The sequence below is a fragment of the Diaporthe batatas genome, assembly GCF_019321695.1.
Source record: "Diaporthe batatas strain CRI 302-4 chromosome Unknown Contig00009, whole genome shotgun sequence".
In the NCBI taxonomy this organism is placed as follows: domain Eukaryota; kingdom Fungi; phylum Ascomycota; class Sordariomycetes; order Diaporthales; family Diaporthaceae; genus Diaporthe; species Diaporthe batatas.
In genome coordinates this window covers 1,632,645-1,654,068 of record NW_025408556.1, presented here as the reverse complement: position 1 = coordinate 1,654,068, position 21,424 = coordinate 1,632,645, and the positions used below count along the sequence as shown (strand labels likewise).

The 21,424-nt window shown below is 53.2% G+C and overlaps 7 protein-coding genes across 7 annotated transcripts; 4 read left to right on the top strand and 3 right to left on the bottom strand.

Moving 5' to 3' along the window:
- Positions 1–231: 231 nt before the first annotated feature.
- On the bottom strand, positions 232–3,880 carry KVR01_008264 (uncharacterized protein). The gene has a single exon (XM_044792172.1). The coding sequence runs from the start codon at positions 3,616–3,618 to the stop codon at positions 463–465; it is 3,156 nt and encodes a 1,051-aa protein (XP_044643242.1). The 5' UTR covers positions 3,619–3,880; the 3' UTR covers positions 232–462.
- Positions 3,881–4,673: 793 nt separating this feature from the next.
- KVR01_007699 (uncharacterized protein) lies at positions 4,674–6,313 on the bottom strand (the record flags this gene model as incomplete). Its single annotated transcript, XM_044792217.1, has 6 exons — positions 4,674–4,786; positions 4,850–4,932; positions 4,988–5,181; positions 5,369–5,647; positions 5,720–6,011; positions 6,090–6,313. 6 exons carry the CDS (start codon positions 6,311–6,313, stop codon positions 4,674–4,676), a joined length of 1,185 nt encoding a protein of 394 aa, XP_044642677.1.
- Positions 6,314–7,804: 1,491 nt separating this feature from the next.
- On the top strand, positions 7,805–9,315 carry KVR01_008011 (uncharacterized protein; the record flags this gene model as incomplete). The annotated part of the gene is made up of 4 exons (XM_044790686.1): positions 7,805–8,108; positions 8,187–8,437; positions 8,577–8,903; positions 8,995–9,315. The coding sequence occupies 4 exons, from the start codon at positions 7,805–7,807 to the stop codon at positions 9,313–9,315; spliced, it is 1,203 nt and encodes a 400-aa protein (XP_044642989.1).
- Positions 9,316–10,025: 710 nt separating this feature from the next.
- Positions 10,026–11,918, top strand: KVR01_007933 (uncharacterized protein; the record flags this gene model as incomplete). Its single annotated transcript, XM_044782338.1, has 2 exons — positions 10,026–10,092; positions 10,465–11,918. 2 exons carry the CDS (start codon positions 10,026–10,028, stop codon positions 11,916–11,918), a joined length of 1,521 nt encoding a protein of 506 aa, XP_044642911.1.
- Positions 11,919–13,605: 1,687 nt separating this feature from the next.
- Positions 13,606–14,620, top strand: KVR01_008005 (uncharacterized protein; the record flags this gene model as incomplete). Its single annotated transcript, XM_044786533.1, has 4 exons — positions 13,606–13,709; positions 13,783–14,020; positions 14,091–14,234; positions 14,291–14,620. The coding sequence occupies 4 exons, from the start codon at positions 13,606–13,608 to the stop codon at positions 14,618–14,620; spliced, it is 816 nt and encodes a 271-aa protein (XP_044642983.1).
- Positions 14,621–17,427: 2,807 nt separating this feature from the next.
- Positions 17,428–18,826, bottom strand: KVR01_008326 (uncharacterized protein). Its single transcript, XM_044793748.1, has 2 exons — positions 18,768–18,826; positions 17,428–18,700 (listed from the first exon to the last, which is right to left on the bottom strand). The coding sequence occupies exon 2, from the start codon at positions 18,574–18,576 to the stop codon at positions 17,503–17,505; it is 1,074 nt and encodes a 357-aa protein (XP_044643304.1). The 5' UTR covers positions 18,577–18,700; positions 18,768–18,826; the 3' UTR covers positions 17,428–17,502.
- Positions 18,827–20,332: 1,506 nt separating this feature from the next.
- Positions 20,333–20,707, top strand: KVR01_007977 (uncharacterized protein; the record flags this gene model as incomplete). Its single annotated transcript, XM_044790272.1, has 2 exons — positions 20,333–20,545; positions 20,666–20,707. The coding sequence occupies 2 exons, from the start codon at positions 20,333–20,335 to the stop codon at positions 20,705–20,707; spliced, it is 255 nt and encodes an 84-aa protein (XP_044642955.1).
- Between the last annotated feature and the right edge of the window lie 717 nt (positions 20,708–21,424).

The window sequence follows — 21,424 nt, the reverse complement described above, 5'->3', positions numbered from 1 at the left end:
GCGCCCCAGAATGATTGCGGTGGTTCTGATGGCTCATAGGCTGAGAGCCACCCATCCACGAGGGAACGTCCGCTGAGCCCCGTGCTGCGAGACCGCTGCGCAAGGGGTTCCCCGGTCACTTATCATGTTACGACCACGAGAAACTATGAAAAGAACCTGGTAAGCCATCTGCATTGCAAAGCTTGATTGAACAACACGTATGTCTTGATGACCAACACTACCCCAACATCGTTGGAAGCGAGTCCAGGATTCAATTCTTCTGATACGAGACCGGCCCCCCTGGAGCCGCATTGCAGTTTGACGTCCTGGGTGTTGTTCAAGATTCAGTTGCCTTCCACGATATCCACATGAAGTTTACACCTTTGTTGCCTACTATTCCATCACCATCATCATTAGATGCCCTCAATATCTGCCATCTCCAGCCTGAATTCTTTGCCTCCGGCTGTACAATATCTTGTTGTTTTACACCTCATTTGCCATCTTTAGCCTCTGGCTTCTGCGCCGCCCATCTTTCTCCTGCTGTCCGTCGGCCGCTTCTGACTGGCCATTGGCGACTCGGCAGGACGAGTTGATGTGGCCCTGCTCAATAGCATGTGTCCAGAACTGGTCCCAGGGGCTGACAGGAACACCACACCCCGAGAAAGAACACTCTGAAGGCCCGCCATCCGCCAGTCTTGTCTTCTGACCACTGCGTGCCTTGCAGACACCACAACGGCCACCTTTAGGACCAGAGACCCACCAGTCTCCTTTGGCACCGTCCTGTGAGAGACTACCGTAATGCGCATGCGCAAGGGCCGAGTCCGCCAGTGCCGATAGCCCATCCGACCGGTCCCATTGTCCAGGCGCCAACCGCGAGGCAATGCTCCCTTCTGCCTTCTGCACCAGGAGCTCCCACAGCGCTCGATCGGGGTAGAAATGGGAACGGAGATAGGCCAGCGCCATCACCGTGCTGGCCAGGAGCCCCACGGCATCGCCGCCTTTGGTGTCGTCCGCAGCATGCTTTTTAGCCCAGAGTGTGAGTGCTTGCTGCGTCCCGGGGCAGAAGTGCGTGCCCAGGCGGTTCGCAACGCTCTTATCAAGGTCGAATAGGCCGTCTATACGCTGGTGGCGGACGACATCCTGCCAAGGGATGGAGGATGGGTTGTCGGCGGGCGCGTCCGGCTCCGTGGGCTCCTCATAATCTAGGTCGCACACACCGCCAGGAGAGACCATCCTTGCTTTCTTCACGGGCATCAGGCTGGTACTGGATGAAGGCGCGGATTTCCTCGCTGCCTTGGACGCCAGTTGCTTCCGTGGCGCCATGCCTTGCATGTATTGCATGTATTGCATGCCTTGCGTCTTCCGTCGTGCGACCCTTTCGAATGTGCTTGTTGGCAGGAGCGCCGGGTCAGCCATGGGCGCCTTGTACACACTGACCTCGACGTATTCGTCATCCACAGACTCCTCCTCCTCCTGTAGATGGCTGACGGCGACGAAGGACGCCCACTTGCTGGTGATGGAGTACGCTTGGCACAGATGCTCGGCGTTGCTGCGGATGATGTCTGACGAGATTGCGTCGGGCACGTCTTGGCTTTCGAGGTCTCGCACGGCGGTCCTGGCGGCGAGATGATGGATGGTGGTGTTGTTGGGCGTCGCTCGAGTCACTTTCAGAGTGGCCGTTTTGGTCCCGCCGTACTGCGAGGACGCGGTGATGGTCACCTGTTCCGGGAATTTATCGCTGCTCGCGTCCAGCAGGAAGTAGACTGACTGTTGCCCATAGTGGTGGAGCAAGGGGATATTCCTTGGAGCTTGGACGAATGAAGGACCAGATGGCTTTTTGGCAACCTTGCCCGGGAAAACATCATCCACGTCCAGACGTTTCTCATCCCACCCGTCGCCAATGCTGATCGAATAGGACCAGCTGTTGGGCATGATGGCGCCCTTGAGGATCCGGATCACGGCTTCCTTCCACCTGCCCGCGGCATCCACGGAAGCAACCTCCCCAAAGCCACCACCGAACATGCCTATGCCTTGGATCAGCTGGTGGCTGACGTGGGTCCCAAGACCCATGCTGAAGAACCGCAGCTGTCCGTCTGCCTTGGCCGTGTTCATGCGCACAAACTCGATGGTCTCCTCCGCCTGCCAGATCTCGCCGTCGGTCAGGAGTATGACCTGCGTGGAAGAAGACGCCTGCCCTGCCGACCGGCGGTCCCCGACGGCCTTCTTCAGTGCCCTCAGCACCTCGGTGCCACCAAAGTCCGCCTGGAACGTCGAGATATGGTCCAGGGCGTCCTGCACGGCGGCCTCGCCGTACGGCACGGAGCGGCCCCACAGGCCTGACACGTCGCTGCCGAAGGAGTAGAGGTTGAACCTGCACCCGGGCGGGAGGCTCTTGACGAAGACGAAGAGCGCGTTCCTGAGCTCCTCGATCTTGGGGCCGGCCATCGAGCCCGAGCGGTCGGCGAGGAACAGGACCTCGCCGTCGAACCCGGCCATGGACTCCCGCAGGTCGGAGAAGAGCTCGCTGGGGCGTACCGTCACCCTCAGGGCGGAATGCTGCCCACCCGGGGCGCCTGCCGCCGAAGGGGCCAGCACGGCCAGGGACCTCTGCGGGTTCTCGTCGGGCGAGGGGACAAAGAGGATCAGGTCTTTGTCCATGGCTGTCTTGTCTGACATCCGGACTGTGGCGCGCTTGGGAGTGGTGCCCATGCCCGGCTGGCCCTCGAGCGCCGTGGAGGCAAGGTCTTCAAACTCCTCCCCCTCCTGCGATCCCGGGTTGGTCTCCTCGTACTCGGCTTTGATGTCATGGCCACTCCGGCAGACGATGGGTTTCTCAGCGCTAGAAGAGGCGACACTGACGACAACATCAAGGCGGGGCTCCGTGGGGGTCGATTTCCCTTTGTACCCCTGCGGGGGCGTCCCGTACCGCGGCGCAACGGACGTCGGGATGGTCACGAGGACACCGCCACCCCCAAGGTCCACACGGAGCTCCTCGACATACGTGATCTCCACCCTGACGGCCGCCCCGGGCGCGATGTTCCCCACGGTCGTCTGGAAGACCTCGGGCGTCAGCTCCTCGACGAGGGCGGCGGCCTCCTGCCTCTCCAACGCGGCCCTCGCGAACTCCCGCCTCGCCTCCCCCGCCGGCAGGACCCTGCCCTCGAGGACCCTGCCGCCGCCGACCGAGCACCGGAAGGCGGTGACGGTGGCGCCGTCGTACAGCGGGAAGGAGTACCGGGCCTCGGGGATGGGGCTGCCGCCGGCGGGGTTCTGGAAGGTCTGTACTAGGCTCGTCCTGGCGGTGCTGTGGTCTACCTGCATGCTGATGGATACGTCGGCGAGGGGGAGGCATAGCTGGGGCTGCGGCTGTGGGGTGCCGGGGGCTGGTGCTGGGCGGTATGGGAGGTCCACGGTCTCACCCGGTGCAGCAGGCCCGGCAGAGGCAGATGCCGACGCGGCTCCTCCTTGGGCCCCGCGGAGGGAGGGAAATGTTGGGTACTCCGGGACATGGCTTGCCTCGTTGGCGGCAGCGTCGGGCAGCACTGGAAGGGAGAAGTAGACGCCTGATGGCAGGCGGGGCAGTGACCTCGTCGTGTTGTTGTTGTTGAGGCCGCGTGCTGTGGCCTTTGTTCGAGCCATGGCGGGATGATTTTAGTGCTGCCTGTGGTGTGGGATATAAGTCGGGAGGAAAAGAAAGAAAGAACAAGACGAGGCTAGGTACTGTACAAAAAACTTTGGGGTCGTGGTCCGGTTTATATATGAGGGTGCAGGAGAGCTGCGCCACACCTCCTCAGTGCATATCATGATATGCTGGTAGCCCACGTAGTCCACGGGTCCGAGTGCTTCCCTGCCCACCTGCGGTCAGTCAGTGGCTGGTGCGTGTATGTGTCTGCCAGCGAGCGTGTGGTTGCCTAATTCACAGACCTGGATATGGATAGCCCGTAGCTAGGTACTTATGCATTCACTGCAACAAGTGAGGTGATCGATCCACCAATGGCGTGTTGTTCCTGTCGCGGCTTTGCCGGTTTGGGTGTGGGCTGCTAGTGGAGGCTCGCGAGGCTGCTGGTCATTGGTCGAGGGCGACGTCAACCGCCCACATCCCCTCCCCCTCCCCCCTTTCTTGCATAGATGTGTTGTTGGGTTGACTCCGCATGTGCAACCCTGTCTTATTGTCTTTCTTGCTCGGGTTTTGGTTCAACGTTGCTTCCTTGCTCCAGTTGTGGTGTCTGGGAACTTCCAATTGAAGAGAAACGCATTACTGTTTTTACTGAGGCAGTTGCTGGGTCTGGTAGGGTAACGTTGGGCTTGGAAGGCAGGCCGTTTTGTTGGGCCTATCTCTTGCAAGCTGGAACGGACCGGGCAATTCCGTCCAGATGTCGTCTGCCGGTGGGTCTGCAAGCTGCTTTATTCGTATGGACTTATTGTGGCCGGCTTGATTAATTGCGGGACGACTTTGCAGTGGGAGCTGAAATCTTTGCTCCCTAGGTGCCCAGGTGCGCACGCTGGGCGCGCACAATATGTGAAGTGCATCGATCACATGGGCAATGCCCCTGCTCAATATTGTATGGGGTGAAACTTGAACGATTCAAGGAGTCTGCTTGTATAGAGTCTTTCCTATTGCTGTTGTGATCTCTCTTTCATTTCAATTCATTTGCTTATATGATGACATGCTAGAATTTGCTTCTTATCGATGACTATAAACGGCTGAGAGCTCTCTGGCTGTGCTTCATTTCTTGATCCCTCTTCGGTGGAGGGGTGTTCCCGACATAGATCTGAAGGGGCCGCCACATCCGAGGCTTAGGATCGGCTTTTTCGATGAATGTCTCGTCAGCTTGTGTCTTGCTTCAAGTGTAACAGGACGAAAGCTCACCCATGGCCTCCCGCCAATGTGCTATATATCCAGGATTTCTGTTCAAGAGCGTCATGGAGAGGATGAAGTCCGGTGGGATGCCCCTGGGCCATTACATCAGCCACTTTGTCCAGGGGTTCGACCAAGGTTTGAACTCACATGGCTTTGTATGCGAAGCTGAGAAAGAGATCCGCGTTCGCACAGAGTTTCCGTGACCGGAAGTATTCGTCCTGTGCGGCAACGCGGTCGATCTCAAGCGCGACGTTGAGGTGGTGATCTGTCCTTAGGGATTCCATGTTTTCCATGGCGCCGGCTATCAGCTCACGAAACAGCACTGAGCGGGGATCCGGGAGCTGGAGGATTGTCAGTCAATCAGCTTTCCATTTCGTCGATGACTGGCTCCAAGTATGTTCAAAACCTCCCCGCACTCCACTCCAGCCCCATGTGCCTTCATCTGATGGAATGCGTTTTCCGAGTGCATGTATGGACAGAGGAGAACTGAGCCAACTTGAACGGGGTCTGATAATTAGAATAGCTCACCTTCCACTTCCTGTGACCATAACCATACAGCCGCCTCTTGCCCGACTTAACATCCTCCAGTAAAGCTGGCACCTCACTCAGATCATGTACCGCTTCGAGTTGCTTGTAAGCAACCTCTATCGCGCCACCATGTAGGATACCGATACCCGAGAGTGCTGCTGCGGCACCGCAGGAGTACGGGTCGGCAAGGGCAGATGCTGTATTGAGTAGTACCGATGCGGAATTGGTAATCTCATGGTCCGCCATCAGTATCATTGTTCGGTTGAGTAAGCTGACAACCTGAGGTCGAAAAACAAATTGATTGTCAACCACATGTAAAGCTTTTTGAGGGGAAAAGTTGGGCCAACATACTTGAGGGTCTGGCTGTCCAGTGCTGCTTTCCACAAACCCCATCATGTGCAGTATATTTTCTATATAGGAGTAGGACGCGACAGGCGGCTTGAATTCTCGCCCATGCAGACGACAAAACACGGCCGCGGCAATGACCGAGTTAACGAAGAGGAACTGTGGAATCTCCTTGTCTATAGCCGCGAGATTCCCCTTGTATAAGTTTGCACCTCGGGACGCTGGGATCCTGTCAGGGCACAGAGCCGCATAGAGGGTCAAAGCGGAAGCAATAGCAGTCGTAGAGTGCGTGTTCATTCTGAGAGCTCATGAGCTTGTTAACCAACGCCTGACAGCAAGCCAGAACACCAGCCTCGTTTCATTTCAGAATACTCACGGCAGGTTGTTGATCATGTCGAAGATATTTTGAGGTGGCAAATCCGAAGTAGCAATAGACCTGTTGAAAGCCGCTGCTTCTGACGTGCCAGGTAGGTACCCAAAGATTAAGAGAAAAGCAACATGTTCAAACGGTCTTTTTGAGTAGAACAAGTCGGCCAGGTGTATTCCCCGGTAAGCGATTTCGCCAGTGTTACCATTGACGTATGTGATTTGAGACTGCATGCACGCGGTGTTCTGGAAACCAGGGTCGAAGATACGGATGCCAGCGTCATTCTGATCAACCGGACCTTCCGCCGTTTGTGGCGACTTGATACGATGGAAGTCAGTAGCTCGGATAGAGTTGCGCGCAATTGGGAGAGTATATGACAGTCCAGTTCGATTGTCAGTGATAGACAGTGAATTATGCACGTGTTGGATTTGTTCTTGCAGCGGCGCAAGTGGCTCCATGTCGGCTCTTTCTGGTGGGCAATGTTGTCAAGGGTGACTTCAGTGTTGGCTGTATATGTGAGGAGAAGATGAAATATGGCAATAGAAAGTGTTCAGGACAGATACCGACTGGGGGAACAGTACTATAAGGGTCCAAATATGTGCTCGGTACACAGCGCGACTATTGCGAAATATGATCGGCCCCCTCCCAACACCCCAGGCACTTACACCATCCACCAAGAGCTCCAAGGCTTGGTTCTCTTCCAAGGTTGGGTTGTGCCAAGCTACGACACCACCCCGACACACCCGACTTGTGACAAGGGCGCACCCATAAGGCCCATATCCTAGGGTAAGGAGGATCCAATTGGCCCGCTACGACTTCGTGCGGATATACGCTCGTCGGCGCTGCTGTTGTTGTCATACGATCCTGAGGCTCCAGATGTCCCGCAAGGTCTGGCGGTGAGGCGCGCGCTACTCGAGCAACAGTTTTTATCACCAAGTACTTGAATGTATTCACCTACTAAACTCTATTTTGTTTCAAACTAGGCCCTGAACAGAATAAAACGAGGACATCTAGGAGCATCTCCTCCACATTCAGCCCGATTTCTGACACGGGAACGAGTCCTGCAAGATTACGTTCGTATGGGTCTTCGATATGCCCCATGCATTTGACTCGAGGCTGCCAAGTCTAGACCTCTCTACTTTTATAGGCCCCGTAATCATATAGGTGGAATATGGTTCCCGTAGGAAATAAGGTTCAGCTGGTGCGACTACTTTGCTCAATGAGGCGAGCGTTTTCTAGTTCCGAGGTGGAGCCGGGGTGCGGATGACAGCCATCAATTGAGTATGGTTCCGAAATTGCTAAATTGGATGATGGGAGCACTTGAGCGCATAGGGCAACTCTCCGAGCTGACGCTGTCCAACTCCGAAGTCAAGCCTCAGGGTGGTCATGCCATGCAATGCGCGCCGAGCCGTGGCAGCAGCCCGGATTGATGGTTCAACCTTAAGTCAGTAGTGCATGGGTAGACCTCGTAAAAATGGGCCCTTCTAAAGTTCAAGCTGTGAGGCGGCTGAGGCGGCTACGCCCTCTGTTCACTTATGCGAAGCTGCCTACATTTAGCCACCGTACTCCGAGCCAGATGTGTATCCCGTCTCGCCAACCTTTGAACCTTTGAACCTTCAATGTTGGAAAGTGACCGTAAAATCGAGCCCTACGAGTACGAATTTCCTGCTGCTTGATATCAACCGCACTACATTCAAGTTGCTTTACCGAGTCAAATCCACACCATGTCCTCACGGGAACTGCCGATTGTAGCAGAGACAAGTAGCAGCCTTGAGACCAACATTGACGGTGCTGGTGTTGTCAAGATGTCCACAAACGGCCATGCACCTCAATCATCAATGCAGGCACCTGGTACCTGTGGTGTCTTTATTACACACAGAGAAACTCCAGTTTACCGTGGAACCCTTGACAAATTTAGGAGGTTTGATACGACGCCCAACACGGGCACGGAGTTTCCGGATGCGAACCTGGCTGAATGGCTTCGGGCACCAAACTCAGACGACTTGATTCGAGACCTCGCCATAACAGGTGAGTCGATCACAGAAGATGTGGAATCCCCAAAGAGCAGTGCATGATAGAAAGGAGCCACTGACTTTGCGCTCAAAGTATCGCGCCGCGGTGTTGTGTTCTTCCGTGCCCAAAATGAGATGACCGTCGAGCTACAGAAGGAACTCGCCCAGCGTATGGGCCTTCTCACGGGCAAACCACCCACATCCGGCCTGCACATATTTCCCCTGATGCACACAACGAAGCAGATCGATGACAAGGAAGTGACAGTCATCAGTGACCAAGGTGGGAAAGCAAAAGATGCAAAGGACGCCGCTACTAAGCCCCGCCTCAGATTGCAGGACCCCAGTGTAAGTGGCATTGAATTGTTCCTAGGTAGAGACCAGGGGTCATATTCCAAAATTCACAACATCCGAAATTCTCGTTCTGTGCTACTCATTTGAAAATATCACACAAGCAGGCTCGATCACTAACTTGATCCACTGGCAGGTCACGCCTATTCACAAGATGTGGCACACTGACAGCCAGTTTGAAAACATACCCGGCGACTACGCCGTACTGCGCATGGTCGAGCTCCCTCGCACAGGTGGCGACACAGTCTGGGCGTCCGGATACGACGTCTACGACCGGCTCTCGCCCCCCATGCGGGCGTTCCTTTCCACACTGACCTTCACGGCTGGCCAGAAGGACAAGTACGACGCAATCGCCGCGGCGCACGGGCTGGCCTGGTATACGGATCCCCGAGGGGCCCCTGAAAACGTGGGCAGGGAGGTCACGGCGACGCACCCGGTGATTCGCACAAATCCTGTTTCGGGGGTAAGTGTGGTCCACTTGCGCGTGGTGAAAACTACACACGCTTTGTTTGCTTTTGTCAATTTTCTTTCCCGGGACTGACAGATGATAACAGTGGAATACCGTCTACTGTCTCGGCCACCACGTCCAGCGCATCAACGGCCTGTCGCAGGTAGAGTCGCGCAAGATCGTCGACTGGCTGCAGGAGACGGTCGTGCTGAACCACGACATGCACGTTCGGCACCGGTGGGTCAACGAGAACGATATTGCGATCTGGGACAACCAGTGCGTGGTGCACACGGCCACCCCCGATTACTTGGGCAAGGGGCTTGGCGACAGGAGGGGTTTCAGGGCTCTGGGGATTCGGGACCGTCCGTACTTCGACCCGGAGGCCGTGGGCCGCGAAGAAGGCCTTGCGAGGGAGGCTGCTGAGTAGTCTGTAGAGGCTTGTGCAAAAATACAAACCCGTGGACGTCGAAGCTCACAGAAACGACGCTTCTTACCGGGCGTAGCCGTTGTACTAGTAGTTAAAGATGAATCGGATTGAAATCCCATTCTTGGTCGTTTCAAGAGTCGCATGAGCATTCCATCTCGGCATATTCTTATTACTGAAATCCTCTTATTTATCTATTAATATATCTTTAGTAAGGGTATTCCAATCCTCCATTTTTTATCTTACTGCCTAGAGCACATTGTGTAAGTCAATAGGATCTTTCGTAACCACGGAAAATTGGTGAAAGGAGACTTTCGATTCAAAGGTTTAGAATTTTGCGCATATCAAGTTGTTCTGGTGGTCCTCTGTCTAACCCTTAACCTTGGAAAACTTGATTAGTTTAGCTCCCCCGTCCTCTATCGGCCGTCCTCTCTTCTTCCCTGCCGTCTTAAATGGGTTTGGAGGCTTCTCTGGCTGGTAGCAACTTTGCGACTGATTTGAAAGTTGATATTGGCGTGTTCGTTGGGTAATTGGGAAGGCGATGCAGAGTCTGCGAGTAGTGGATCGGTCGAATAATATCTCGTGTATGTCCTTTTAACCTGTTTCTGGAGCTGCTTGTCTTCCTGACGCTGACGGGCTTTATCCTCTCGAGCCTTCTTTTCGAGTAAGGAATTTGGCTGCAGTGCGTCATGAGAAGTATTAATCCAGGCTATATGGATGCCGTCGTCCTTTTCCGGAATGTGGCAGAGACCTTCCCCGCCAAGATATCTTATGAAATCAGTCAGTCTAGGCCAGCGCGTGGCATTGAGATGTGTATGGTCGGGGTCGGAGATATATGTTTGATAAAACCTGTTGGCTTGTATACCCGTGGACTCCTTTCCTGATGGTTGAGACGGAGTAAATGCAAAAAGTCCAACTTGAACTTTTCTCAGTAATTTTGGATGACTTGGCCGACATTTGGGCGGATTTCGTCCATTTCGTACACATGATCCTTCGACAGGGTGTGCTGTTGGAATGCGTTCTCGTCGTAGAACTGTCTGTCGCATGGTGTACAGCGCAAATTTGAGGACCGGGTCTCTGTCGCTTCGTAGAGATACAAAGATGAAGGACGATTCTGTCTCATAACGCTAAGCTCCGGTCTCAGCAACAAAGTCTTCAATTTCCAGCTCGACACCCTTGACAAGCTCGAGGTCGGCGCCCACGGCACGGGCGGCGAGATGGGCCACGTCCTTGTCGACCCTCGGGCCGTCGACAACATGGTACGCATGGCTATATCTCAAGCATTCGTACACCCAGAAGACTTTTCGCAATCCGAGCTTGCTAATTTGACGGGCGGCGACGAGCAAAAGATCGACGCGCAACATCTCTTAACCGCGGCGAAACGAGGCGATAGATTTTCCCTCAGGATCGCCGATGAAGCGGATGTCCCGGTGTGCACTTGCGGCAACCTCGCCGATCTGTGTTCTTACAGCTCGGGCCGCGGCGCGCTGCGCCAGGCACGGAGACTGGCGAGTAGCTTTGGCGTTGACGCGGCAGATGTCACGGACGAGTGGCTGCATCGGTGCATCGCCATGCGGCACCCACTCGCCGTTTGTGTCCTCGGCCAGGTCGTGCAGCCTCTGGCGCTGCGTATACTGCAGCTTGCGGCGGACCTCGGCCTGGACAAGTTCATCATCACGGGCGGGTTCGTGACGAAGACGGCCAAAGGTGCGTTCCTGCCAGCGCTTCAGCAGCAGCTACGCCGCTTTGTGCGGACCACGGGGTTCTTCAGCGGCTGGACAGACGCAGACCTGACCAGCTTTGTGCGCATTGGCTATTCAGATGACAACGACGGGCTGATCGGCATGAGCAACCTCATTCGGCACCTGCAAGCTCAGCATCTTGCCATCGAGAAGCCCATCGGCGCGGCGTCACTGGCCGTCGTATCTCGCCCACGGCCTCGATGTGGCGCTCTTGAGGTCCTCGCCAAGGTCCTCTATGCTGGCATCTGTTCAACTGATCTCCAGATCCTGAGTGGCGAAAGGGGTTTGGAACCTGTAATTCTTGGTCATGAAGGAGTCTGCCAGGTCGTCCACATTGGTAGCCATGTTCGGGGCTTGCAACCAGGGGACACCTTTGTTCTGTTGCCAAACAATCCGCTTGATGATCATGACAAGATTGGCCACAATCGCGAAGGCCTGTTTCAGGAGTACATCAAGTTTGGCCAGGAGTTTATCGATCGTCGTCAGGTGCTCCCTCTCAGCACCTCGGCACCCACGGCAACCCATACACTCATCGAGCCTTTATCGTGCGTCTTGGCCGCCCAAGAACTCATCAAGAATCGCATAGCAGGCAAGAACATACTCGTCGTCGGTGCAGGAGCACTAGGCCAGCTCTTCGCCATTGTCAACTCCGGCATCGCTGCCAACGTCTTTCTCGCCAACGGGTCCAGAGGACGACTCGACTCCGCCATATCACATGGCATCGTGAAGCCAGAGAACGCTTTTGTAGCGGACGATATTGCCACAAAGATCCACCACGTTTCCCAGGGTGTTGGCGTTGACGTCGTCGTGGTCTGCGTCTCCTTGTGCGAGGGGAAGGCAGTAGCTCAAGAGGCGCTCAACTAGTCAACTCTGGCGGCTGTATCTATCTGTTTGGAGGTTTCCATTCCAGCGATGTTCTCGACACTGACGACAGCAAACTGTTTGTCTGGCCGATTCGCACATGCTGGAAAACGGAACGAGTCTCTGTCAATGGCAAGTCCGTGGAACTAGTAGGGCATCGAGGAAGCCGAGAAACTCATGTTATAGAAGCGGCCAAGATGATTGAGGAACGGCACCTATCATTCGGACGTGTTGTGTCTTATATCGTTTGTCTCAGCCAGGTGCCCCAGGTAATGGAACTCATGGGGTCAAACGTCAGCCGGGTAAGCCCTGAATACTACAAATCGCCTCAACGTCGAAGTCGACCCTGCCATACTGACGCCTGCAATGGAGAACTTGGTTATACAACTGATCGAACAAGCCCTGGGTGCCAAGAGCGACGGCTTCAAGCCAAGAGTTGATGTCAAAAGTACCTTTGCAAGTAATAGGGCCATTATCGCCGTCAATTCCCGAGAGACCGCCGAGTCCGAGGGTAAGCCGGCCGACGGCTGCGTGGCCGAACCCTTCCTCCAACCCACACCTTCTGTGCAGCATGCAACACCTCATCCACCGATCACAAAGGCGATGCTCGCGATGAACGCGCTCTCAGTGTTTGTTGCCGCCATCGCGTATCACAGGAGGATCAACTTCGTCTCGCATCCGCGCGTCGCCTTGTATAAGCAGACGGCGCTATCGCTGTTCAACCTGCCCAGCTTCGGCTCGTCCGGTATGCGTGCGGTTACTACGAGTGAAATAGGTAAAATTGTTCGCGCCAACTTACAGCCCGATGAGCAAGTCCAACTTCTGCGTTACGGGGGTCTCAATCAGGATCCACGAGATGACTTGCTTGGTCTCTGCGCCGACGGTGAAACATGGAACCACTCACGCTATCAGGCAGCCCAGGCCGGCTATCTCCATGTCATCTTAGTTCCGGAGAGACGAGATGTTACTATCCGCGGCATAACAAATACAACCCTGCAGGCAAACATGCGCATGCTTCGCGCTATTACCCAGGCGACAGAAGAGACGCTCCCAAGGTCTTTGATTTTTCATGTATTAGAGACCTAGTTACTGCCTACGTACTTCATAATATAATAGGGTCTGATAGGATAACTACCCGAGCATTGGTAGCGTTGCTACTCAAATACAGACGACAAGCCTCCAAGCAGTGAGTACTTGCTTCTGTTGATTAGAGGCTCGTGGATTGTGACTGGTGACCCTCACTTGTACCGGGATGGTACGCCCAGGCATACTTCCATGTTGGTTATGTGGTAGGTCTGCGGCCCAATGATGTGCCAAGTTGATCCTGGTGTTGGTTGCATGCCCAGGGTGTTGGTCATCCGAGCCAACAACCACATCGAGCATGCTCCTGGGACTCGACGTTTCGTCCCCGCGGTTGAAGTACAAAATCAGGGCGCTCACCGCTCTACCTCTCTCGACGATTCACCCAAACACAAGTCAAGTCCTACTTTCGAGTGGTTGCCAGCTTGCGCCCGGAGGTCGACTACCCCTCGAGCTTCTGAACACTTGGTTGATCCCTTCTCAATCTACATATATACGAAGTGTGTGCTGTCTGTCTGTCTACCCGTAGTCAATTTCGCCAAGCTTGTCCTGATTGAGCCTATGTGCCCCTCTCTTACTCACCAGCAACAGGTTTTGGACACTCGACTCAATGGCATCTGTCCCAGCTGAGAAGGCCCCAAAGCCAGGCCTGAATATTTATGGCTGCGCCGCTGTGAATCCATATAAATTGACCATCGCGGCAGAAGAGCTAGGGTATGTATACTGCCATCTCAGCCACTCTGTCTGGGGCCCAGAGGTGAACAGAAACAAGCTGAATTTCACCCAGGGTCCCCTATAACTATATCAACATGGAACTCGTCACGGGAGACCTTAGCTCCGAGTGGTTCAAGCCCATCAACCCGAACGGGCGCGCCCCGGCCATCGTGCACGTCAAGGAGGATGGCACGTCCGTGACCGTCTTTGAAAGCGCAGCATGCCTTTTATACATGGCAAGCGAGTTCGACAAGGAACACAAGCTGTCTCTCCCGCCGGGAACGCAAGAGTACTGGGACCAGCTATCATGGGTGGGTTGTGGCGACGTCACGTGTTCGAATCCTTGACCGAACGCTGTCTAATATTTGTTCGATCGTCTAGCTATCATGGCAGGTCGCTGGATATGGGCCCATGATGGGGCAGTCATGCCACTTCAGTCGCTATGCGGCAGAGGACGTTCCATACGGTATTTGGCGTTACACGGCTGAGGCGAGACGGCTGAACCACGTGTTGGATCAGCGGCTTGTAGGTTCAATTTCAATTTGCAAACCTCTATCTTGGGAGTTGCTGACGGTTGAAAGGCAACATCCCCCTTCCTCGCCGGGGACCGCCTCACCATCGCGGATGTGGCAGTGTTCATCTATGCGCACTCTGCCAAGTGGTGCAACGTCGACATCGACGAGTTCCCTAACGTGAAGCGGTGGGTTGACAAGCTGCTGGAGCGGCCGGCCTTCCAGAGGGGACTGCAGGTGCCCGTGCCTTATCAGTTCTGCGATGCGGTGGTGTCGGATCCCGAGTCTCAGTTCCACTCGATGATGCGCAAGTTCGGTAGCCAGTCGATCAAGGCCGCAAGTGAGCGGTGGAAGGGCAAGTCGGTGCCAGTGCCTTCAGACCATGCCAACTACCAGTGATTCAAATGCTGGCTCGCTGTAGCTGCTCTTGAACTTCAAATTAGACAGCTTCGTGTTTTGTATTCCCAAGGCTTGGTACTAGGAGGACAATGTGAAGCTTTGGGAAACGGAAATCATCGATGGCAGTGGTCTCGATCCTCCCATGGGCCATTTGGTAAAGTTCAGCGCATCGGTACTTAGGTACATTGATGTGGGCAGTGCTATACATACGTATCTTGCCCCTTCCTTTCAATCCACACACATCAGGTACAGCTGCAAAAGGCACAAATAAGACTGGCAAGTGCACCAGAAGTAGCCAAGTAACTACCGTAGCGCGCAACTAGGGTTTTTTAAAAACAATATTTTTATTAATACTCTTTGGTAATAGCTATAACTACTAATAGTTCTTTCTTTCTTAACTAGCCTTTAAGTAATAAAAAGGTCTTTAAGAAAGAAATTAGATTTTAAAAAGTTAATCTTTAGAATTCCTTAATATTACCCTTTTAATTTAATATAAAGATTAATTAAGAAAGAATTCCTCTCTTATTCCTTTAATAGTCTTCCTTTTAAAATAAACCTTTAGCTAGCCTTCTATTTATTTATTTATCTATCTAGCCTTTTAATTAGGTTCCTTCCCCCCTTATTCTAGAGCTTTAAGAGGAGGTTTTAAGAGGAAAGGAAAGGTTTCAAGTAGAAAGGGAAGGTTTTAAAGAATTCTTTAATTTTAAAAATTTTTATTCTTAAAGAAAGATATTAATATACTTTATTTAATATAACTATAATTAAAAAGTATTAATAAAGAAGTAATTCTAAAGTATTAAGGATTATTTAAGGTATTATTTAAAAGTGGAAGGGATAGTCTAGAGATTATATTTAAAAACCCCTTAGGGAGCGCTATGGTAGGTATCTAGTATCGTCCCCGCTTGTATGTTTCCTAAAAATAACTTCCCAAGCAACAGAAGGATTTGGATCTTTGAACCACCAAGAAAGTGATTCTAGACTAGTCTCTAGTCTGGCTGTACTGACCATCCTGGTCGGTGTAGATGCAAGCCCGCCGCTTGTGCCTGGGGCACATGGCGACAGTCTTGTTATCTCCAGCGCACGGCTTCATGCTGTTGTTCTCCGCAACAGTCCCAAAAGCGCCATGAAAGACGCCATTAATGCACCCTGACCTCAATTCTTCCCATTGTGTCCACGGTGGCAAAAGTGCAAAAAGGGCGCCGAGGTAGACGTGACATGGCTACCGTCTAAATCGCGAAAGCCCTGAAGGGCGGGCCAATTCTCATCCTAGGAGGTTGTCCTCTAGGAGGTTATCCTGTAGGAGGTTCTCCTAGAGGTTGTCCTTAGGTGTACCCTCCGTTTTTGCGGGTGGGAATATCCGATCTCATGAATAAAAGCTGAAGCCTTAGACGCAGGCGCGGGCTTTGGCTGCGTCGGTTGCGAGGAAGATGTGCTCAAGGATTACACGTAGGGCGTGTTAGCTACGGCCAAACGACATGAGCCAGGTGGTTCGGGGTGCTGGGCGGGACGGGAAACAGAAAAAAGTCTTTTGCTACCCGACTGTTCGCTTCTTAACCTTTCTGGCTCGTCCTACGAACAACCTCCTATAGGACAACCTCCTAGAATAACCTCCTATAGAATAACCTCTTAGGATAACCTTTTATAAAATAACCTTTTATAGAATAACCTCCTCTACAATAACCTTATTTAGGAAATTATCCTATAGGATAAGACTATAAGATAACTGGTTTAGTACTAACCTGAATACTTTGATCTCTAAGTTGCCTGGTATGGGTGTACCCTCTGTTTTTGCGGGTGCGAATATCTGGTCTCTTATTCATTGATTCGGGCCTACGCCTGGACGGTGGACGGGGGGGTTGGCAGTGGAAAACAAAAGGTGGAGAAAGAAAGAAACTTTGAAGAAAGGAAAAAGAAAGCCTAGGTGGCTCGCAGCACTCTTGGTTTCTTTCCTTAAGCTCTTGCACATTTCGCAAACATGCGTTCCACCAAAAGGTGTACTTTTATCTTCCATAGAACTTTTCAAATCAACTCACACCGACTTTTGGCACTCAGCCCGCCCCATTGATCGCTCATTCCAAGCCCAACTCCCCTGGAATTAGCTACTCGCCTCGCATCGCCTGACATCGCCTCGTATCAGCGAGCGCTTCCCGAACTCGCAGGCAGGCCTTTGGCCTCAGCGGAGCACTCGACACCCGCAAGTACTGAAGGAACTTGGAAGAGTGTTGACCCATGGGGATGCAGGCGCTGCATGTATGCTAGGTACTTTGATCAGAAACAGAATTCGGAACAGCCGTGATTGCTTAGGACGAGAGGTCCTTGCATGGCCTGTATGTCTGCCTGAAGACAATGGCCGTTATTCAGGCTGGCTGGCTGGGTCGGATTGATTGTGGCCGGCTAGGGCCCGCTCTGCTGGTCCCACCGTGGTGATGACATGAGGACTTCCCGCAGGGGTAGAGGAGGAAGGGCAGGCTGGTAGGAATCAACTTGAGCAGAAATTAATCCATCTTTGTGCTATTCTCTGAGATGGTAGGCTTTCGCTGTCTTGTGTGCAAATCCGGTCATCGAGTCTTCTCCATCAGGGAAGCCGGCTCCAGGAACTCGCCACCGCCCAGTCGAAATCCACGACGACTTCACCAAGCATTGATGGCCATCTTAAATACTTTCATGTAGCAGCTGACATGTATATGCGTCAGTGCTTAGAAATCACGATTTGTATTGAAGCATCGAAACTGCCGCGAGACATCACAGCACACTTTGAAGCACAAGCAAGGTTCTTAAAGCTTAAGGCTGCAGTAGTTCCGAGCATGTATGTGCTCAAGCTTCCTTTATACAAATCGTGTCTATATACCTAGGTATCTAGTTACATAACCTCTATCGATTATTTACTCAAAAAACTTGAAGCTATAACCCTTGTTGGTTCTGTCCCCGGGGACGTTCCCACGGCTGTAGGTGGTCTCGCTCCACCAGACAAAAGAGCCAGTGAACCAGCTGCGAGCACCCCAGCTGTAAGGGGTGCCCTTCTCAACACCATGGAACACGAAAGGGATACGGTTGGTACCACCAGGGCTCTTGTTGATATCTCCATCCTGGAGCGCAAAGGTGTGATGCCCGGGCCCGTCGATAAACAGAGTCGCATCCCAGCCTTGCATCATCCTGTCCTGGTGCGAGCCAAAGAGGCAGCCGTTCGACTTGTACCAGTCCCATACATAGGTCGGGTCGCCGCCCTTGCGGAGGCGCAGGTCAGCCAGGCAGTACTTGCTGGCCCAGCTGCCGTTGGCCGAGTACACGATGTGCAGCTGGCCGTTCGGGTCGATGATGATCTCCGGCCCCTCGTTAATGCGCGGGTTGTCGCCTTGCTCCCATGATTCGCGTGGCTGGGAGACGATGTAGCGCCCGCCGGTCGGCTGGGTGGGGCTGTTCATGCGGCAGATATAGAGGTTTTGCTCGGCGTTGTTGGTCTCGCTGGCCCAGCCGGACCAGACGAACCAGCCCTGCCCTTCGAACACGAAGAAGGCTCCGTCGATGGCCCACTGGTCGTCCGGCAGGTTGAGCTTCGACTCGGTCGAGTACGTCCCCAGCGGCGAGTCGGCGCTGATGACATACATGCGGTGCGCAGCACTCACTCCGGCTGAGAAATAGATGTAGGTACGGCCGGAGTCGGTGGTGATCTCCGGGGCCCAGACATCGCCTCTGCCGGCAGTGTCGGACCATACATTCACCCTTCGGACATCTGAAGCGCCGAGCCCTTCGATTGTTGCTGCTTCGCGGACCCAGATGCCACCACCGGCCGACTCGGCTGAGTAGTAATTGTTTCCAACTTTCATAATCGTGGGGTCGGCACCGCCCCTGATCTTGACAGCGGACGTGACATCGGCAAGGCAGAGTATAAAGGTTATAGCTGTGAGCAATAGAGTGGCTGGCGAGCGCCGCAATAGCATCATGATAGAGTTAAACATCTTGAAAGCTGCTGTCCCAAGAACAGTACTCAAGCACTGATGCTGTTCTTCCTGTGGCTACATCGCGGTATAATATACACATTTATAAGGTGACCCGCCTACATCTGGGCATTCGGACCACCCCCTGATTCGGACCACCCGAATTAGCCCTTCGTCTTCGTCTGATTATTCAATTCTCATCAACTACATACCGCTGCTAAAGTCGATCTAGGGACTTCTCAGGCCTCCGAGATTTGCCCTCTTGCTTAAGAACTTCATCTTGTTGCCTGTTGAGATCCTCTCAAAAGCAGAATTGATGACTGTGCTGAGATCTTGGCATTACAACTTTCCACTCAACAATTGGCTGTTCACACAGATAATCTGCAGACAAATGACTTCATTGTGGCTTTTTAACCCACCAAAGAGGGTCGCAGGATCAGTTGCTAGCAGCAGGCTGAGCGAAGCGCTCCTGATTGGCTATATGATACCGTTCCTGCAGGCAGAATGGTCGGCGGGTCTGGCTAGTTCCTGGGTGAAGGAGTATACGGCGCTGATCCTCATCCGAACGCCGAGATGGCGGTGACATCGGCAATCGGACGTCTGCACGGACACGGTTCCTGGTAAGTAGTAAGCTTATGGCGGCGGGAGGAATAGGCCGCGAGACAGAGCCACTTCAATACCGGCTGCCTAATGATCCCTTGCGTAATTATGCCACATGATTTGAAAATGCATGGGTCCTCGGAGACTTCCACAGTAGCATGAACACCGCTCAATTTTCCCCTCGTGATATTACAAAGACTCGGATGCTTGGGGAGTATGCTTCGCAACTAGGAAAAGATCATGGATACAAAGTGGTGGGAACCAGAGAACCGCCGGGCCATTATATTGATGAACTCGCCAAAGAGAGGGTCCTCGCTTTCGTTCGTCGCGCTTTTGGGTCCTAAGGTTACCATGACCACCACATGCAGAATTCCCATGTGCCCTTTATCGAGCAGCTTCAGACTTGATCCAGATGGATCCACCACCGTACCTAGGTAGCCAAGTACGTCAGTTGTGAATGGTCCCGGCAGTTGAAAGCTCCGGCGTGATGACTGCAAAAGATCCTTTTCTTCACCCGCGGGTTCTGAGACAGATGAAAACTGGCAGTCTGTGGTGGCTTTGGGCCATCAATCGGAAGAGGTTCGCGAGTGACGATCGTTGAGCCTGGCATGTCTCAAGGATTCAGTGGAGCTTGAGTGCGAGGCTCGCACCCAAAAGGACGCCCCTCTGATCGGCAGTCCTGGAACCTCAACGGCTTTCCGATTGGAGAGCGTTAAGTCTCCGTGAATCTAGGGAAATATCATAACTGCCGATCGTAAGCGGAAAAGAAACCCAACAAAGGATGTGTTCTCTTTCTGTTGTAGATCTCCACTACGGATCCTTCCCCGTTTCTCAAATTGGCAGCACGACTGGCAGTCGAATCTTGGTACAGCCTCACGTCGTTCATCGCGCACATCGGCGTTCAGCTTCGAGTTGGGAGCGGATCATCGATGTTCAAGCACATGCTAGGGCCTTCCTGTGAGATCATCAGTCTATGAAGAGCTTCATGAAAGAAGGTACCACAAAAGAAGGCAAATTGTAGCGTAGTGGTGCCAGAGAGAAAAAAGTATATAAAGGCTTGGGACGATGCCCTAATAACATTTGCACTCCAGAGCATCCACACATCTATAGCAAACAGACAGATCAATCCTATCTACTCTCCACACTTCACACGCCCTTCAAACAAAACTCCATCAAAATGCAGTTCTCCATCATCTCTTTCCTCACAGTCGCCGCCACTGGCGCTCTCGCCATGCCCGCTGAGCCCAAGACCAACCCCCTCGAGGCTCGTGTGGACTGCGGACGGATCCTACCCGCTTGCAACGGCGGAAGCATCTCTGGTCAGACCGACTGCCGCTGCCCCGGCCAGGTCTCCAAGTGTGATGTCTGGAACTGCCCTGGCGACGATGTCGTAAGTTACTCCTGAAGTTCCAAATAATACGACTGTGCAACGGAACCAGGCCTTTGTTCTATCGTGCGCCAATCTGGAGTCTTGCAGATACATCTTCACTAACCATTTCTCCCTCTACAGATGGTCTGTGGCCAGGAGGGCAGCGGTTGCGTTTGGATTTAAGGAGTGATGAGTACTACTCTGAACACATCTCTGAGGTCCGCTGTCATGGTGGAAGGGATGAGAGTGGCATGTGGAGTTATATCAGGCGAGCAGTGTGTAGCAAGACTGATGCGACGATGGCTACATCGAGGAAATTGGTCGTGATGCTGTTTTTGTTTAATTTCTTCTTGACTTTTCGAGTCTTACATGAGTGGCAGTTAAGGCAGAGTCTGGGCCAGCCCGCATATCTCGCGGGTAGACTCGGCCAAGGTGCTTGCTTATGTTTTGCGTTTAGATATTCTTGACACCAAATATACCGCACGTGGCCGCGCAGAGATGAGATACCATCGTGAAAAGAGATGTGGACTTTGCCATATAAACATCACAAAAGCCATTACGGACGAGATTGTAAGAGATACAGTGGCTGTACACGTCAACTGCAACATTCTTGCATCCGGAAAAGCGCACCCAAGGCATTTTCAGACATGGCGCGGAACAGAGAGATCACAGTTCACTTGGGCGATCAGCTGAAATGACTGCAAGCAGACTGCCCATATGCCTAAATATTTGAAGTTTGGCGAAGCCCATCTGGGCACTCAGAGTAGCATCCCATAGACATCTCATTGGTACTTTAAGGCCCTGATGACACCCGAGAAAACTCATGCAGCTCCCCGGATGCTACAACAGAGAGGGCTCCACATGGTTTCGCCACAATTTCATGTGTCTCTACAACGTGGG